The 18,486-nt window shown below is 39.7% G+C and overlaps 1 protein-coding gene across 1 annotated transcript; it reads left to right on the top strand.

The window, feature by feature from the left end:
• Positions 1–7,788: 7,788 nt before the first annotated feature.
• On the top strand, positions 7,789–17,144 carry LOC139479903 (U2 small nuclear ribonucleoprotein A'-like). Its single transcript, XM_071262822.1, has 8 exons — positions 7,789–7,987; positions 10,198–10,238; positions 10,810–10,916; positions 11,515–11,640; positions 12,672–12,774; positions 13,790–13,960; positions 15,079–15,187; positions 15,891–17,144. Exons 1-8 carry the CDS (start codon positions 7,906–7,908, stop codon positions 15,923–15,925), a joined length of 774 nt encoding a protein of 257 aa, XP_071118923.1. The 5' UTR covers positions 7,789–7,905; the 3' UTR covers positions 15,926–17,144.
• Positions 17,145–18,486: the final 1,342 nt, after the last annotated feature.

Genomic DNA, 18,486 nt, shown 5'->3' with positions numbered 1-18,486 from the left:
CACAGACTTACGATAGTCGTTGCTCTAAGAGCGCTTTGTGCAAGTGGCCCCAGTTCCACAAAGGTGATCGTAACTCCTATACTTTAAGCTTGGCTTACGACAGTCATAGGGTTAAGTTCACGTTGTGGAGCGGGACCCTGGACTTGGTACAATATCAACATAAAGAAAGGTACAAATAAACCAAGCTAATTTAAAGGTGACTAGGAAATTGACACTTTTTTTACGACAACAGAACAAAAGAATAATATACGAATTGCGACAACAGAGTGTGAGTAAGTTGGGTTTAACGCCGCTTTTAACAGTATTCCAGTTATATCACGGCATGTCAGCATAATGTGGGAGGAAAGCCCGAAGTGATGCAGGTCTCAGACGTTTACCACTTCGGTGAAACCCACGAGCACGGGTATGGTGCTGACAAACCTAGAAACATAATCGGGGCGAACCGGGATTCGAACCCAAAATCATAGGTTTCTGGTGTGCCCAGGGGACGCAACTCTGGACAGCGAATCGAAGCGCCTACGTCTAGTGGGCCACCCGTGCCCCCTGTGACAACAGAATAATATGCGAACTGGTCGCTGTATGTTGATACCCAATTCATAACAGAGAACAATGTTAATGCCGCCCTAAACGGGAGCAATGTGTGAAGCCCACTGCTGGCGTCTACCGCCTTGATATTGCTTGAATATTGGTACATAATTATGGTCTTTGAAATCTTTTATTATACAATTTATTTCTCTCCTATAAATATGTTTTTCCCGATGCAATAAACTTGTAAATATTGATATTAACGAACACATCTGCATTAAAGTCTGTATGTATTTCCGTAGTCTGTCTTACATACCCTGATACAAATATATATCAAATACAGCCCATGCCAGTCTATAATGTTTGGCAAGTCTAGATTACTGCAGTATCTGAAAATGAATGTGCGATATGTTCATTTCAGAGACTAGATGTTAGTCTAGTATTTCTGGAAATAAACAACTTTTCAGGCTGTGAAGTGTTTAAACTGACAAATAATTGCGTCCAAATGTCGAGCATCTTGTAACAGTGCTGAAAGCTGTAAATTGACGTAACCTCTCTGCGAATCTCTGCAATCTGTTGTACCAAACACTTGTCGAGGATACCACTGGAATAAATACCATTCTAAACACGATCGGCCATTTCTGCTGAAAGTACTTGGCGGTCACGGAAGGGGACAGGTTTGCCGATTGGAGCAGATCCCCCGTCTTATACTGGTTCGACGATCCTTATGCGCAGGCTTCCTTTCATTCGTGACCAACTCGTGTTATTCCGGGACAAGCCGAATAGCAGGTTACCCATCGTCATTCGTCGTATCTTTCCGTAACAAGTACCGGAATGACACGAGCGGTCATTTTGTGCCTTCACCAAGCCCTCTTCATGCGGACCTTCCATTACTGCGGCCTGAAACTCCATCAACACTTACCTCAAGTCACCGTGACATAAACTGACGATCGAGTACGTGACAACTCTATAATATAGTTTGTTTACAACTCTATAACTTAGATATTATCTCAATCATTTCCGACCCTACTACCATTAAACCTTTAATAATCAGCATTGTCAAGTAGTTGTTCCACTTCATTCGGTGACTGCCTATCGTGGATGTATTTTACGCTGTACGACACACTTGGAAGTTCGTCCAGTGCTGCCACACTGCAGTCAATGGGGAGGATACCAAGAATACAACACGACAACAGAACTGCACTTGTGCTGTCTCAGACGTGTCGCCAACAAGTTGAGATAATATTATTTTAAAGTCACTGAAATTATATTTTCCGCTTGGGATAGGTGATCTCTTGTACAGGTTTATATTTAACAAACGCATTCCTAAAATAGACAGAACAGTTAGGATATGACGTGTGCAGTTTCCTGTTGTAGTGTCAATGTCTTCCAAATATAGTCTCACAATCATACAATTTCGTATTTGGTCGTTTTAAACTTCATGACATTGATTGTGTGAGTACGATTGTACGCTGCTTTTAGCAATATTCCAGCATTATCCCGTCGGGAACACCAGAAATGGGCTTCACATATAGTATCCATTAGGGGAATCGAACCCGGGTCTTCGGTGTGACAAACGAACGCTTTAACCACGAGTCTACTCCCACCACCCCTGAAAAGAGTAATTGATTTCATGGTTTAACGCCGCTTTGAACAGTATTCCAACGTTAGGCCACACTTGGCGTAAAAATGGTCTACGTAAATGTTTGACCAACGCAACACTGATCATCGAACGTTGGTTCGGAGGATGCAATATTAAAGTCTAAACATGTTTAGATTATGGGTGAGTTGGGTTTAACGCCGCTTTTAACAGTATTCCAGTCATATCACGGCGTGTCAGCTTAATGTGGGAGGAAAGCCCGAGCATGGTGCTGGCAAACCTCGAAACATAATCGTGCGAACCCACAACCCCATTTTCTGGCATGACCAAGGGACGCAACTCAGTACAGCGAATTCCCCGCCTTCCCCGCCCCTGAAAAGAAGATCCTTTTGAAAAGGACAAAAACATGACATCCATACACGTCTTCAACAATTCTATAAATTTCTTTTTCTGAATTCTTAATTACACGGTTTGCGGGTTCCCTGACATCAATTTGGATTCAGAAAGATGGCAGAAGGGCAGTACACTTGTTTTTTTCTGTCAATTGGACGTTTATATATCTTAAGTTGGCGACTTGGGCGTGAAACAGCTGGTCACAAGTGCAAAATATCATCCCTCTGTACATATGTCAGATTACAGACATCGCTGTATTACCAAGAATACATTTGGCCACATTTAGTAGAACTGTGAAGCTGTAACAACGAGACAGTTATGCATTTTTATCACAAATCCCAGACATTGTTCAAGAATAAAATCTGACGTAGAGTGAAATATCCTTCCATGATAAAACATCTGCCAGCTATCGTGTTACAAGTGATCTCTTGTGTTGCAACGCCCACATCACGGTGGCTGTGAGGAGTTTGTGGTTTGATATGCACGTCCAAAAGGTCGTGCAGAGGATGTGTGGAGTTCAACCCTAAAATGATCACATCAAACACTATTTAATGTATCAGAATGCTGAGTTCACTGCGGACAAAATCTAAGAAAAATATACATTCTGAAATTTAGATAGTATATATTGCACGATGAACTCTGATGAACTTTTTTTATCAAATCAATTTAATCGTAGAAATGTGTATATTTTATTTATATTTATTTATTCATGTATCATGTTCTAATTTGTAAAAGGTTTTGTAGTGAAATATGTTTGAAATATCCAAGTGTACTAAACTATTTTAACGGTAAAATATATGTCACTTTGTTACGACCCTCCCCAAAATTGTGCATCTATTTCACGATCATCATCTTGAATAGGACATGGTTTTGTTATGTCCTTCCCAAGGTTCAGGAAAAGTAGGCACATATAAAAATGTGATTTTACCAAATGAAACATAATTCCCAGGACATGACGTCACCATAAAACGGGACATTTTTTCAATCAGATACATGTGTTCCTTTTCGCGGTGGAATCGAACCTAATCTTAAGTGTGACAAGTAAGGGCCTTATCTACTTGGCTACCCCACCGCCACTATTGCAGTTATTGTAGTGAATGAGTAACTAGGTGAATATTGTCGCCCATTTCTGGTGTCCCCCGCCGTGATATTGCTGGAATATTGCTAAAAGCGGCGTAAAACCATACTCACTCACTCTAAGGCTATTGTCAGCAATAAAATCAGCAATGTTTTATGCTGCATGCAGTCAACGATATTCCACCTACTGGCGGCCTGTACATAATCGAGTATTGGTGGTTGGTTGTTTAACGTCGCACTCAGCAATATTCCAGCTATATGACGGCGGTCTGTAAATAATCCAGTCTGGATCAGACAATCCAGTGATTAATATCATGAGCATCGATCCACGCAATTGGGATCGATGACATTCATCAACCAAGTCAGCGAGCCTGACCACCCGATCCCGTTAGTCGCCTCTTACGACAAGCATAGTTGCCTTTGGAACAAGGTTGGGTTGCTGACCTATTCTACCCTGATCTACAAGGGTCGAGTTAGATGGACCATGCAGACAAATCAATCTACGCACGAATGACTCACGAAATATGACATCTGCAAAATCACAAACCAGTGATTGATATCATGAGCAACGATCTAGCAGATGTCATATGACGAGCAACACCGCAAAAGCTGCTTGGCGAAAAATTGTGCATCAATTTCACGATCATCATCTTGAATAGGACATGGTTTTGTTATGTCCTTCCCAAGGTTCGGGAAAAGTAGGCACATATAAAAATGTGATTTTACCAAATGAAACATAATTCCCAGGACATGACGTCACCATAAAACGGGACATTTTTTCAATCATATACATGTGTTCCTTTTCGCGGTGGAATGGAACCTAATCTTAAGTGTGACAAGTAAGGGCCTTATCTACTTGGCTACCCCACCGCCACTATTGCAGTTATTGTACTGAATGACTCACGAAATATGACATCTGCAAAATCACAAACCAGTGATTGATATCATGAGCAACGATCTAGCAGATTTCATATGACGAGCAACACCGCAAAAGCTGCTTGGCGAAAAAACAATGAAACCTCGCTAACTCGAACCCCTTTAACTCGATCTACCATATAAGACTATGTAACGTTATAGTCCCGGTCGAATCCTTATAAAAACATCTTCTCGTCTCGAACAATATATACATCGAAATTACTTCCGATAGTCCATGAATTTTAGCTACCCAGGTGTAGTTGTATTCGGAACACACACACACACACACACACACACACACACACACGTGCATGCACGTCGCTATATAAGTGCAATAATCTTGGACGCAACGTTAAACCCAATTTCACCTCACCTCACATAGACATACGATAGACGTAGCCCTGAGGTCGCTTTGTGCAAGTAGAACTTTGAGATGACTTGATCAGTAGGTGTTACAAAGTAGAGTAAATGAAAATCTAACACAGGATTCAAAATCTTATAAAAATACTGAAACTGTTCGACGCTGTAATGTGATCACATAAATAATTAGCGTGTAAGTGGCATCCCGAAATGTACTTGATGCCCCCTGGGAGAGACGACGAAAGGGCTAGGTGTGACTTATCGGGGTGATATCAGTGCGACACCCACGTGCAGATATCCAGCGTGTAACGCTGATCTTGATTGAACGTACGTGTCATTTAACGGTAGGTACCTTCGTGCTATGTGGTGAGACGCCACGGGGCTGAATGGTCACGGGATAGAACACAGAACTCCCGATCTCGCTAATTGGCAAATTGAAGATTCGTTTTTAAAAAAGAAATAAAACAGGATTGGGGGTCCGACGAAATAAAAAACATACGGACACGTGATAATGTTTTAACACAACAACACTTGGATTGTTTTTTAAAAATTTGATAAAGCTTCCATCATTTCTTGTTTGTGAAATGGAAAAAGAGTAGTATTAATGTATGTATGTAAGATCATTCGTGAACATGAGTACAGTAGACTGAAGTTAAATATAAATAACAACAACGCATGTTATCAATTAGCAGAGTAATAGCCGCTTGTCAGATAAATACACGTTTTTTTCGTCAATATCAAAGCGTTGATAAATTATTTCATTCCAAAACATTCAATCATGGAATCCGACGAGAGACGATAGTAATTGACACTATTTGGTATGGTCCAAGTTCAGGACTTGTAGAAACAAAATGTGTATGGTCTTAATGAGTTTAGTGTGAAAATGAAGAGTTCCCGCGAGGATGGTGTTATTTCACAAGTGATATTTCTTCTATGGGTGTTTTACAGATTTATACGCGTAACATGAACTCCGATTGCGGAGTTACTGGGTGTGATGTGATACGGCTGCCTTTTGTTGTTGTGGACTTTGAAGCTCTCATAAAATACAGGTTAAGCCCTATGTGACACAATAAAAACACAATCGGTGTTTTGCGTGACGAACCAACCAGGGTCAACTTTTATTGGGTTGTTTTTTGTGTGCTTTACGTAGTCCTGGGTGTGGGGTTGAATACTTTTTTACCGCGATCGGATAATTTCCAGCTTTTCTTCGTGAGAAACGTTTATATTTTAAATTGTAATGTATGCAGGTCACAGTGAGAAAAAAAGAAATGTTTAACATCGCATCGTGATCCAATCAAATACCACAGACGAAAACAAAAACAACAAATAGATTTCTAAAACTAAAATATATAGCTTACTTTATTAGGAAATGACAAATTTAACCATCTGGAAACTGTATTGAAAATGAACAAAGTTTAATCTATGATAAACATGATACAGGGTTTTACATGACTTACAAAAGTGGGGGTCCGGGGACCATCAATAATTACCCTAAGGGTCCTTGCGGGCAATATGAGGGTCCAATATGAAGTAATGAAATGGTGTATTGTACTGTACCTTTTGAAAAATACTTTATAGCTGGGACGAATTAATCATTATGTGGACAATGGTAAGGATTGAAAAAATAAGTACCAAACACTCATAACTGCTCTTGATGTGCTGTGGTAGACTAACATCTAGTCTCTGAAATGAACATATTTTACAGAAAAAACAATTGTAAAATTATAGTTATAAGATATAATCAAAAGCAGCCCAGAGACTTTCTTCATTTTCGGATACCAGTGCAGTAATCTGGGCTTGCCAAACATTATAGACTTTCCTGGGCTGTATTGGATATATTTGTTTCAGAGTCTGTATGACAGACTAGCGCTGTGGGTACAATGAATATTAATGTGCATCCCTCAGGACGCAGTATATTTGTTTCTGCGTCCATTCTATATATTTGTGCGTCGCGTAAAATCCAGATGATGACTGAGCTATACTGTCGATAAGACATCTTGATAAACATAAATCGTTAGTGTAAACACTTTACACCAAATTCCCCAAATAAACCCAGGGACCACTTGCACAAAGCGATCTTAGCACTAGGACTATCTTAGGTCTATGTTGGAGTATAGGAGTTACGATCATGGTAGCGCTAAGATCGACTTGTGCAAGTTGGCCCTGAACAACTTATTTTTTAATATATCCAGTTACCTTTGTGAAATTTTATTTTATCATTATATTGACAAGAAAAGTCTAATCTAAACCTAAAATGGGTACATAAAAATTCTTATACAAACTACATTAACGGCCATGAGATATACCTACAGAAGCCTTTTAGTGTCATTTGCTTTATTATTATATTCTTGACATTTGAAGATGCTGTGCTGAAATTTCAAGAAACTAAGTTGACATTTTGTCACCACTACTACATGTTCTGGTATAACTGAAATATTGTGCTACGCGACGTTAAACCCAACTCACTCACTAATTCAAATAAATCATTTTTAGTTTGGGTATATCTGTAAAGATTTTGGAGCCTTATATCTTTCAATGTAGGTGACATAATTCTTCACAATATGAATATATGTTTACACGCCCTCATATAGCTGGAATATTGTTGTGTGGGGCGTTAAACAGGAACAAACAAACAACATGTTTACACGGGCAACATATGATGGGGGCCCTGCAAAGATTTTCTAAGTTTTCTAAGCGTACTTTTCTTATATGTGGACATTTAAAAGTATTGACCAAAGCGGGAAGTATACATAAAAACAGATATTGGTATTCTTTTCGTCTTGGGTCACAGACTTACTCATGGTGATTTTGTCTCTTGAAGTTAAAATACTCTGCCCTTTCACTCATTTCAGGCAATGAGTTGACCCAAACGTGCTCAAGAGTTACCTACCTTGTTATTTTGCGCATGCGTGACCGGATGTTACAACCATGCGGACGCGGTGAAACGTTTCGAAAATAATACGCTGATTTGGCGTTTGAAATGTGTCATAACTTTGCAGAAACATAACATTCTAAGAGTATAATAAGCATACAAAATGGTTCGTCTAACGGCGGAGTTAATAGAGCAGTCCGCACAGTACACCAATCCTGTGAGAGATCGCGAGTTGGACATGAGAGGTGAATGTAAAATTTTGTCAATATATAAACAACATAATGTAGAATTCTTTATGCCTAACTCTAAATATGCTGATACGTTGTTAGTGTTTGCCTTCCTTTATTATAATTCCTTCAAAGTTACTTAACTCTGCGGTAGAGGGTATGATCACTTGTCCTACTTCAAACCACTTAGAATCTAGAGCAGACTGTGACAAAGGGGTATCAAGGCACTTGGTGATTTTCTATTTATATTTCTTAATCCTGTCATAGATCCCGGTCTTTGAAATAAATTAGTATCAGAACATTAATCAGATAATTATCACATGAAACCATAAACAGGATGATTTTCTGTATTATCAAAGCACAAGGGGTGGGGTACTCCGGTCGGGTGGGTTTTGAGATGGATCCGGGTACCCACATGACTACCTGGATGAACATGTGATATATTGTTTAATGACAAAAATGATCTGGAACTAGATGGTTACACTACAAGTCACAAATGTTCATTATTCTTACTAACTATGCACCCATTCCTTCTGTCTTTTATGTGTTTGAATGAAGGTACAACTTCAGTATGCATGACCAGACAGTACATGTATATCTAAATACAGTTTGCCAAGGCTACAGTCAAACTATTTCAGAAATTCAATCAGACATCTCTTGAGACCGTCAGCGGGTTTCTGGGTAGGGTCGGATAATAGGGGGTTGGTTACCCAGGTAGTAAATTTGGACTCATCCCAGCCCTACAAAGCACATTAGGTTAGTTCAGCATGTTTTGGACTGTTGGCTTTGCGCAGATGCCATTGTGGCATTTTTCATGTATTTTAGTTACAGCACTACTTGGAAGTAGGTCAGAAATCGAATTAACTGGCTTATGGTTTGGATCATGACCTCAATTTTCATTGAGCAAGCAACTACTGTTAGGTTGTTGTCGGCACAGGATCTACAGATATGCCAAATTCAGAATATAGGAAGGTATTCGGTACCCTAAACCATGGACAGGTCCATATTCCTCAATCAAAACTGGTTCATGTTGTAGTTCTGTTTCGCTTGATGACGTGAAGAGTGCGTGCTTGATAATACTATGCAACATGGAATATTAGAGGAATGTACATACTTCACTGTCATCTCGTTTTTCATATAGCATACTGGAATGCATCTCATAACAGTATGACAGTTCCAATCCTTTTATGAAAAGGAAATATTGAGAGAAACACATACTGCCTTGTTGAATTTTACTGTGGTTTGGCATCCAAGACATCATATACATCAGCGTTCAAAGAACCAGTTAAGGACATTGTGCAATACAGCCTGTGGCGAAATGGACTCATCCTCGAGTACCCTTCTGTATTCTGATTTTGTCTTGGGTACATTTTTGTATGCAGAAACATACCTGGGGTATATACATCTGTAGTACCCCTGCCAACAATGACCCCTTCAGCCATAATAACTGCATATATTGGCAAAAGGATCATCAGAAAGAAAGTGCACATTGATTGAAAAGGTATGATAGGAGGGAAATGCTTCCCTTTAACATTTGGATGATGTATGTCGGGATTACCATGCTGGTTTGGGGACGCAATACCTTTTGCGATATATTGCAAAACGATTTATGCTGATTGTGGCATAAAAGTACTTAAACAGCAAACAAGTTTCAGTGCTTGGTGAGGACATCCTTTTCAAAAGACCGCTTCCAAAATTCACAGCAGTACTTGAAAAAAGATGACAGGCTAAGGATCCCCATGATCATTCTAGTGTTAATAATGAAGAATCAAAGTGTTCAACATATTTAGAGTGTCCCAAATACTGCAGAAAAACCAAGTATACCATGACCCTAATCATGTTAAATTCAAACACTGTAACCAGTGAAGATCAAGGTTAGAATAGGTTTTCAGCATCCCATACTTGTTGTAAAAGGCGACTATGTTTGTCGTGTTTGTCGCAAGAGGCGACTAACGGGATCGGGTGGTCAGGCTCGTCGACTTGGTTGATGCATGTCATTGTATCCCAATTGAGTAGATCAATGCTCATGGTTTTAATCACAGGATTGTCTGGTCCAGACATTTTATTTACTGACTATGGCCATATGGCTGGAATGTTGCTGAATGTGAATGTTAAACAAACAAACAAATCAAACACCATACAGACTGGTATGAATTGGTGTAAATGTCTAGTTTTATCTTTACTGTGATTACAACATTGTTGCTAATTGTTTTTGTCTTCAATTATAGGCTACAGAATACCAGTCATTGAAAATCTGGGTGCGACATTGGTGAGTATTTGGTAACCATGTTGGGATACTGGTAAGAACAGATGACAATTATCAGATTAGTTTCACAGCACTCATTTGCTTGTCATAACATGCTAAATGTGATTCAACTATCAGTCTCGATTGCAGGGTGTTGCTCATAATATCAACCACTGGTTTGTCTTATCCAAACATGATTTAACACAGGCCACCATGATACAGATGGAATTTTGCTGAATCCATCATAAAACAAAATCTTAAATAGGCACGTCTGGCGATAAAGAGGGGGCGGTCGGGTAGCCTAGTGCTTAAAGCGTTCGCTCGTCATGCCGAAGACCCGGGTTCGATTCCCGACATGGGTACAATGTGTGAAGCCCATTTGTGGTGTCCCTCGCTGTGATATTGCTGGAATATTGCTAAAAGCGGCGTAAAACCATACTCACTCACTCACTTTGTTAAAGAGATTTTAAAAAATATTTTGGCTTTAGTCATTTATTAATCATGTTGATGTTTTTTGGGTCATAATGTCAATTCGTACATGCCATACCTTACCGTTTTTCATGTGGAATTGACAACGTTTGACATTTTTCTCTAGGACCAGTTTGACACAATAGACTTTTCTGACAACGACATTAGAAAGCTGGATGGATTCCCGCTGCTCCGGCGACTGAAGTCTTTACTCTTCAACAACAACAGAATAGTGTAAGTTGGTGTCTTATTCACATGGTCATTTAACATTTGGGGAAGCAGAGTGAGGTTTTAGTCTCCTGAATGAAAGTCCTATCCGAAAGTGCGGAGAAGTAGGTCAGAAAGGTAGACCAATTTAGGATTTCCAAGAGAATATGTCCATGGGCTTGATGTAAGCATTGAATAAATTCGGGAAAGGGTAACCTTAATGAGTGCCGAGTGAATAGTACTTTCATCAAATTCATGACCAGTGTCATGCTGACTTGGCCATACAGTAACATGTCAGTATCAGATCAGCCTCGATTATCAAGTGTACTTTATCTAAATTCTATTATGATAAATGCTCTGGACCCATTTGCCACCAAAGAGTCATTTTAGAAAGTGTTGTCACCATTTCTATCCCTCATCACTGACATAAGACATGATTTCTCTAGCTCATGAGTGTTATTTGATCCTAGGCTATTTTGAGTAGAGTGTCTTTCAAATACAGTTCAGAATAAAGCTTTGGTACTTGTATCATATTGGCCGAGGGTATTTAGCATGATAGAGATGTAATACACTGGCTGATGAAGACTGGGGTGATGCTGACAGGTCTGATATGTATTTGTTGTAGTCGTATAGGCGAGAGACTGGAGGAGAGCCTGCCCTACGTGGAGACACTGATCCTCACAAACAATGGTCTGCAAGAACTTGGGGATCTGGATAACCTGGGTTCTCTCAAGACACTGCAGCATCTAAGGTATTTATGAGGATATTAATCATCATCATGATAGTGTCATTGGTCTGACAGTCAATGTAAGTCCCACTGTAATGGAGATTACTGGTTGGAGCAGGTCTACCTCAGACTTGTTGGAAGACCTAATTCATTATGATCGGGTGGTTACAGATTGTGACCTGTGTAAATATACCCTGACTGCCTATGCATTGCTCATGTTGCTCAAGCTATTAACCATAGGTTTGTCTGTCCTAGAGACAATTATTTACCATGTTTACAGGCAGCTATGATACAGGATATGGCTAACCACAGCATAAAACGGCATAAGTTTACTGATTGACTGCACTATCAGGTACATTTCATTGCAAGGAGATTCATTACAATGCTATTTTGATGAAAGAACAGAGGTTATGATCCCAAACTGGCTCCCACAGGAGATATCGCTTGGGTGAGATCAAGCGATATCTTCATCGTAGATATCGCTGCAATGAAATTGCATCACAATGCTTTGCTGACCATTGTGACATCATTGGTTACCATCACGTCACAATCAAATGACATCACTAATGGCTCTGCTACTGAAGCTGTTAGCAGTACTTTTTACACTTCAGACATTACTGTCTACTGAAAGGGTTGGAAGAATGATGTTGGATGATAAATAAAATCTCACCCTTGTGTCTTTTGATATCAAATATCAATTGTTGATATATTTGATATCAAAAGACACTTTTGAGATTCTCTATTTGTTAAAGTTGTGCTAATAGTGTTTTCAAAGGAATATATTCAGCGTGTAATCCAATATGCTTAACATAAGTGCTGACTTATGTGAAAATCAGGTTGTTATGGTAACTGACAATTCAAAGTTTTAAACTTGTCCTATCTCACACTATGCATTTCTTTTTCTTCTTTCGATTCTAAGTGGAAACATGCCTAAACAAATATTTCCAGCTTCTTAAAAAACAATTCACCCAAACACACCCAGCATCATCATGTCACCTTCCCAGCTGTCTGGGTCATGCATGCTGTTCTTGCATCTTTCATTCAACTTTTTGCAGCTTACTACGGAATCCAGTGACAGCCAAGAAATTGTACAGACTGTATGTAATTCACAAGTGTCCCCAGCTACGAGTACTAGACTTCCAAAGAATTAAATTGAAGGTGGGTCATCGTTTATATCATGTTATATGGTAAGTGGAACAGTCATGAATTGGTCTTTATATACTACTCAAAGGAAGTTATTGCACTCTATTTTTCATGTGATTATAGTTAATCTGTCGAGTGAACAGTATCAGTGACTGATGTCAGATACAGTTTCTAGTTTTACTGTGTGATACAAGTAGGCATGGTCTACAAGTCCCAGTCTGAGGTTTCGTGGTGTGTCGGCATCCCGCACATGATCATGTGTTTCACCTAAGTGGGGAATGTTAATGACCTGCATCACTGCGGATCTTCCTGCCACATCAAGCAGACATGTTGTGATGTAGTGGAAATACTCTTTTAACATGTCAGAATGTCATTAGCCAAACAGTTATTCTCTGTTTGGAGCACAGGTGGCCCGGTTGTCTTACTACGGCACCACAATGTGCTGTGCAGAGTTGTGGTCCGGTTGTATAAGGCACCACAATGTGCTGTGCAGAGTTGTGGCCCGGTTTTATAAGGCACCACAATGTGCTGTGCAGGGTTGTGGCCCGGTTGTCTAAGGTATAGCTTAAGGCACCACAATGTGCTGTGCAGAGTTGTGGCCCGGTTGTATAAGGCACCAAAATGTGCTGTGCAGAGTTGTGGCCCCTGGGCACACTGTCTGATCGTGGGTTCGAATCCTGGTTTGCCGTGTTAAGTTTCTAGGTTTGTCAGAATCATGCCTGTGGGTTTCACCAAAGTGGTAAACATCTACATAATCTAAGACCTGTATCTTTTCAACCTTTCCTTCCACATTAAGTTAGACCGAAACTCACTCACTACTCTCTGTTTGGTACAAATCTAAGATGCCAGTTCAATGTATTATGCGTCAAAGCTTTTATTAGGTTCAGCCAAATTGAGTGATTTTTTTTATAGCTCATATAAGTTTCGTATTTACATCAATATGCCTTATCAGGGAATATATATGTGTCTGTGTTGGTAAATTAGTGTTGACAAGGATGTGGTAATAGATATATTTCATGTCTGTTCACAGGAGAGGGAATTGGCAGCCAAGACATTCAAAGGCAAGAAGGGACAACAACTGGTGTCCGACATTGGTAAACGCAGCAAGACGTTTGTCCCTGGAGAGAAGTTGCCTGAGAAGAGAGCTGCTGCTGCAAGTTTACCCACAGGCCCGTCCAGGGAGGAGATAGAGTCTATCAAGGTTGGTCTGCCTACTTCATTGAACTGTAGCCTAGTGGTTAAAGGGTTCGCTTGTCACTAGGCTACAGTAGTGGATGATCATCTTGCAAGCCAAACCTTAATGTGTGACCTTAGGGGTGGTTGGGTGGCCTGGTGTTTAAAGCGTTAGCCGAAGACCCGGATTTTATTCCTGGCATGGGTACAATGTGGGAAGCTCATTTCTGGTGTCCCCCGATGTGATATTGCTAAAAGCGGCGTAATACCATACTCACTCACTCATTGAACTGTACTGTCCTTGGTACTGTCACCACCATACTCGTGTTGCTGTGTTCACCAAATTGGTAACTGTCTGCAATCTGTGTCACTTCGTATTTTCACTGACATGCAGTTACATAGCTGAATACAGTTTCATACGTTCAGATGGGTGCACGGGTGAATCAGTCATCTAAGTTGCTGCAATTCACTACGTAGAGTTGCGTCCCTTGGGCATGGGTTTGAATCTGTTTCGCCCCAATTGTTTGTCAGAAACATGCCCTGGCTCATGGGTTTAACCAGAGTCGTAAACATCTGAGACCTGCATCTTCTTGGGCTTTCCTCCCACATTATACTGACACGCTGTGATATAACTAGAATACTGTTCAAAGCCGGTGTCACCAAACTCATTCACACCCATACATTCAAAGCTATGTTGCATCCAACTCACTGACATATGGATGAAGTATCTTATATGAGCTAGTTTTTAGCAAGGATAAAGTTTGGCTAATGGGATTTTAAAAGCATATTTGATTTGTCTATGCTTCTCAACTTTTGATAGGGATTGGGTGTAACGAGGTGGGGTCTGAATGTGACTGATTGCTTGGATATGTTGTCATACGAATAGTATTTGATATTCCCTTGGAACTAAAACATCATTTAAGTAGATTAAACAGAAATATACAGTTCAGTAACTTGTTGTCGTTGTGTCACAGTATGAAGTATCCCAGTAGCCGCATCAGATTTTGAAGACTACATTTACATTTATTTCGGATTTAGTGTAAAACACTCCTTTAAACTCGAGAAAACCTAGTGAGTGTGTTATTATTTTTAAGTCATTTTAGCACAGTTAGGACAGCTTTAATGTGATGGATTGACTGATTCCAGAGAGCAATTGCCAGTGCTAAAACACTGGAGGAAGTGGAGAGGCTGAACCAGATGCTGAAAACTGGCCAAGTTCCGGGGAAAGAGTCTGTCCCAGTGAAGAAGAGTAGAGGTAAAACAGGAAGTCCTTAACTTTAGATTTATGTGTTACCCTTGGGGATTGAACATGTTGAAAAAAAATGCCTCATTCGAAATGAGCTCCTGACTGTGGCTCCTTTGTGGACCAGAGGAGGGTCCCAGGTAGAAATTATTTGTTTGCCTGCCCTGATTTGATGATTACTGGCTGTCTTAACAAAGGTGACATTGCCGACTGCTGCACATTAAACTCTGTCAAGCAGTGGATGATCATCTTGCAAGCCTAACCTTCATGTGACCTTAGGGGAGGTTGGGTAGCCTGGTAGTTAAAGCGTTAGGTCGTCATGCCGAAGACCTGGGTTCGATTCCCGACATGGGTACAAGCCCATTTCTGGTGTTCCCCGCCGTGATATTGCTGTATTATTGCTAAAAACGGTGTATAACCATGCTCACTCGCTAATGTGACCTTAATGATAGCTTGGCAGCGTTCCCCACTAATGTGGATTGATTTGGCTGAAATATTGTGGACTACAGATAATAATGTGTATTGGTAGAAATTAACCTGAAGCATATACCATGTATACCAGCCAGAATGGTGAGCATGTATAAGGAAACTCCTAAGAGCCCTGAAATTCTACTAAAATCAAATTGAAAACCTTGTCATGCTGACGAAAGGGGGTTATGTTTTAAGATTGATTAAATGATAGAAGATATAAACTGAGCTATGGTGTGTGTTGCAGGGGATGTGGAGGAGGAAGAAGAAATGGATACCTGACACCGACGCTCACCATCATGTTGAACTCTCATCACTATCATCATCATTTTGTTAAACATTGTTAATAATCATGGTTGCAGATTGGTAATACTGTATAGTGGGATGATTGTAATGAACCAGATGAGTTTCATTTGGATCACGTTGTCTTGCCCTGCAAAGGTGTACAGGACTTTCTAGAAAGCATCTAAATGGCAAGGGAGCCTACTCTTGCATGACTAACTGAAGAAAGAATACCTCAGCATCAGCCTAAGTTTGTCTTAGTTTAGCATGTTAAGTTTATTTTTCTTTAGGACTTTCTGATCAATTGAAATATTACTTTGAAATTTTGAGGGAATTTTGTAAGGTGGTATTTCTTTGGAAAGTGGAGAATATTTTCTCTATATGAATCATTTGTTGATATATTTCAGTAAAGCAGTTGAGCTACAGTAATATTTCATGCATGCAGTATGAGAGTTCCTCTAAGATGATGTTCTCATTCTTTTAACAGATGAGTGACTGGGTCCACAGAAGGCACTGCAAACCAGAAAACCATATATTTGTTAATGAAAGAGGATTTTTAAAGAATATTTTGTAAAGATTTTATTCCGTAGTAACTGTTGATATATATCTGAAATTTTATGTTTAATTGTGAACCTCTTTCAGGGCAAATATACATACATACACAAGCTGATAAGAACAGATTGCTCTGTGTGCTATGAGAACAGATACACACTTGCATCTTGTGTCCAATAAGAACAGATATCACAAGATCCCACTAGCTTACTGTGATGATTAGCAGATGTACCAATCCGCTTGTCATAACAGATTTGCTGGACAGCTTAGCCCTGTTTTCGTTAAGTGATCTTAGCGCTCTGTTGTTGCGATTCCCATACTGAAACATAGGCTTACATCTGTCGTGCTATTCACTTTTTGGAACTGGGTTTATTGTTGAAATTTCAGAAACTGAACTGGAAATAACTGTTTCTTGTTTTTTTCCATCAAAGCAAAGCTATTTGATTCCAAAATTTTCTCAATGTTAATTTATTTATCATGCAACATGAATTCTTCCCCGCAATGTTTGTGAGAGAAGCAAGAAGTGAAGGTATTTACCTTTGGTAATTGTGTATCAGATTAATGAGCTGAGAAGAATGACATATGTAAATTCACTTTAATGTTTGATAAATGTGTTTCAGATGTCATTTGCATATGCTGCACTGAGGATCTTTAATAAAATGTTGAGAAGCCAAAGTTGTTTATATTTTTTCGGAGGCATAATCATGGCAAGATTTGAAAAAAGGGATTTTTAGAGTCATCAAGAGGGTTTATTTAACTCCATGTAAAGGTTGTGAATTTTAATAATAACAGTAATGAGTGTTTATGATGCGTTAGAATCCATGCTGAAAGCGCTTGCACCATTAGTATCTAGATCAGTGTACATGCAAATATTCTCAGCTTCCTGGGGAGTATGCATATAAAGATGCCTATTAGGCACTGAAAGGTTTAGTCACACTACCATTCACTGCTGGGTGAATCGGCATCTTTCAAACCGGTCACAAGTGTAAGGAGACCCCAAATGAAACATGTTTCTATGTGGGGCAGGACCGAAGCCTGGAGTCAAGCTGCCAAACATGGTTACCCTTCCACCTACTCGTCCTCCGCGACCAACTTAACTTCATCTGACATGTGAAAGGCTCTATACACAGGATCATGTGCCACCACCAAGAATACATGGCCCAAGTCCTTCGGTGCTGCATTCTCATAAAAATAAGATCTGTTACACCAATACAATCAAGATCTAACATACCTGCCATATGAGGACGTGCCAGGTGAACTTTATGCTGAGCATTAAGGTTTCAAAGTTCTTGGTATGAGTGAGCAGAGCATTCAGAGCAGCATACCTGAATTCTCTCTTGTCATGGCAACTACACCAAAAAGGGTCCACTATCAAAGGTACATTTGTGTTATCTGTTCTTTATCTTATGTTAAGATAAAAAATTCAAAAAAGATGGCAAAGAAATGAAGATTAATTGTTATAGAAAGCTGACATCTAACTGGCACAACAACCTACAGAGACCTCATATAGGTTTGGCTGTCAAAATGTGCTCAGGGTTCACCTGACAGGACTTAGTCTCAGACAGATCCTGAAACAAAATATCCGAAAATGCCCAAGTTAACAAGACTTTGACAAGTTTAGTTTCCTCACTAAAGATATTCTGTGGAGTCCTTTCTGTTATTTCTTATAAAAACAATTTCACAGAAAACCTTAAAATATTTTCATTTGGGACTAGTTAGTATATGTGCCCCAGTGATTGTTTGTCTGATTTTGATTATGATTCAAACTTTGGGTTTTTCCCATTATTAGGTGACACAAGTCGAACTACTGTTCAAATCGGTGTTTGCATGAGGCATCAACTCACACATCTCAAGTTTGGTTTGTTTAATGCCACACTATTCCAGGTATATGACAGCGGTCTGTAAATAATCAAGTCTGGACCAGACAATCCAGTTATTGACATGAGCATCATCCACATCACATGTGTTCCTACAGAATGTCCCATGCCTTTGATTTTACGGACTGTGCT

The sequence above is a fragment of the Haliotis cracherodii genome, unplaced genomic scaffold, assembly GCF_022045235.1.
Source record: "Haliotis cracherodii isolate W230 unplaced genomic scaffold, xgHalCrac1.p SCAF_4, whole genome shotgun sequence".
Lineage (NCBI taxonomy): Eukaryota > Metazoa > Mollusca > Gastropoda > Lepetellida > Haliotidae > Haliotis > Haliotis cracherodii.
This window is presented reverse-complemented; position numbering and strand designations above follow the sequence as displayed.

Excerpts from the sequence above, each read along its gene's own strand:
- LOC139479903 (XM_071262822.1), top strand. The coding sequence starts at position 7,906 with ATGGTTCGTCTAACGGCGGAGTTAATAGAGCAGTCCGCACAGTACACC. Across the intron at positions 7,988-10,197 it reads TCGCGAGTTGGACATGAGAG|GCTACAGAATACCAGTCATT; the intron begins GTGAATGTAAAA and ends CTTCAATTATAG. Across the intron at positions 12,775-13,789 it reads TCCAAAGAATTAAATTGAAG|GAGAGGGAATTGGCAGCCAA; the intron begins GTGGGTCATCGT and ends GTCTGTTCACAG.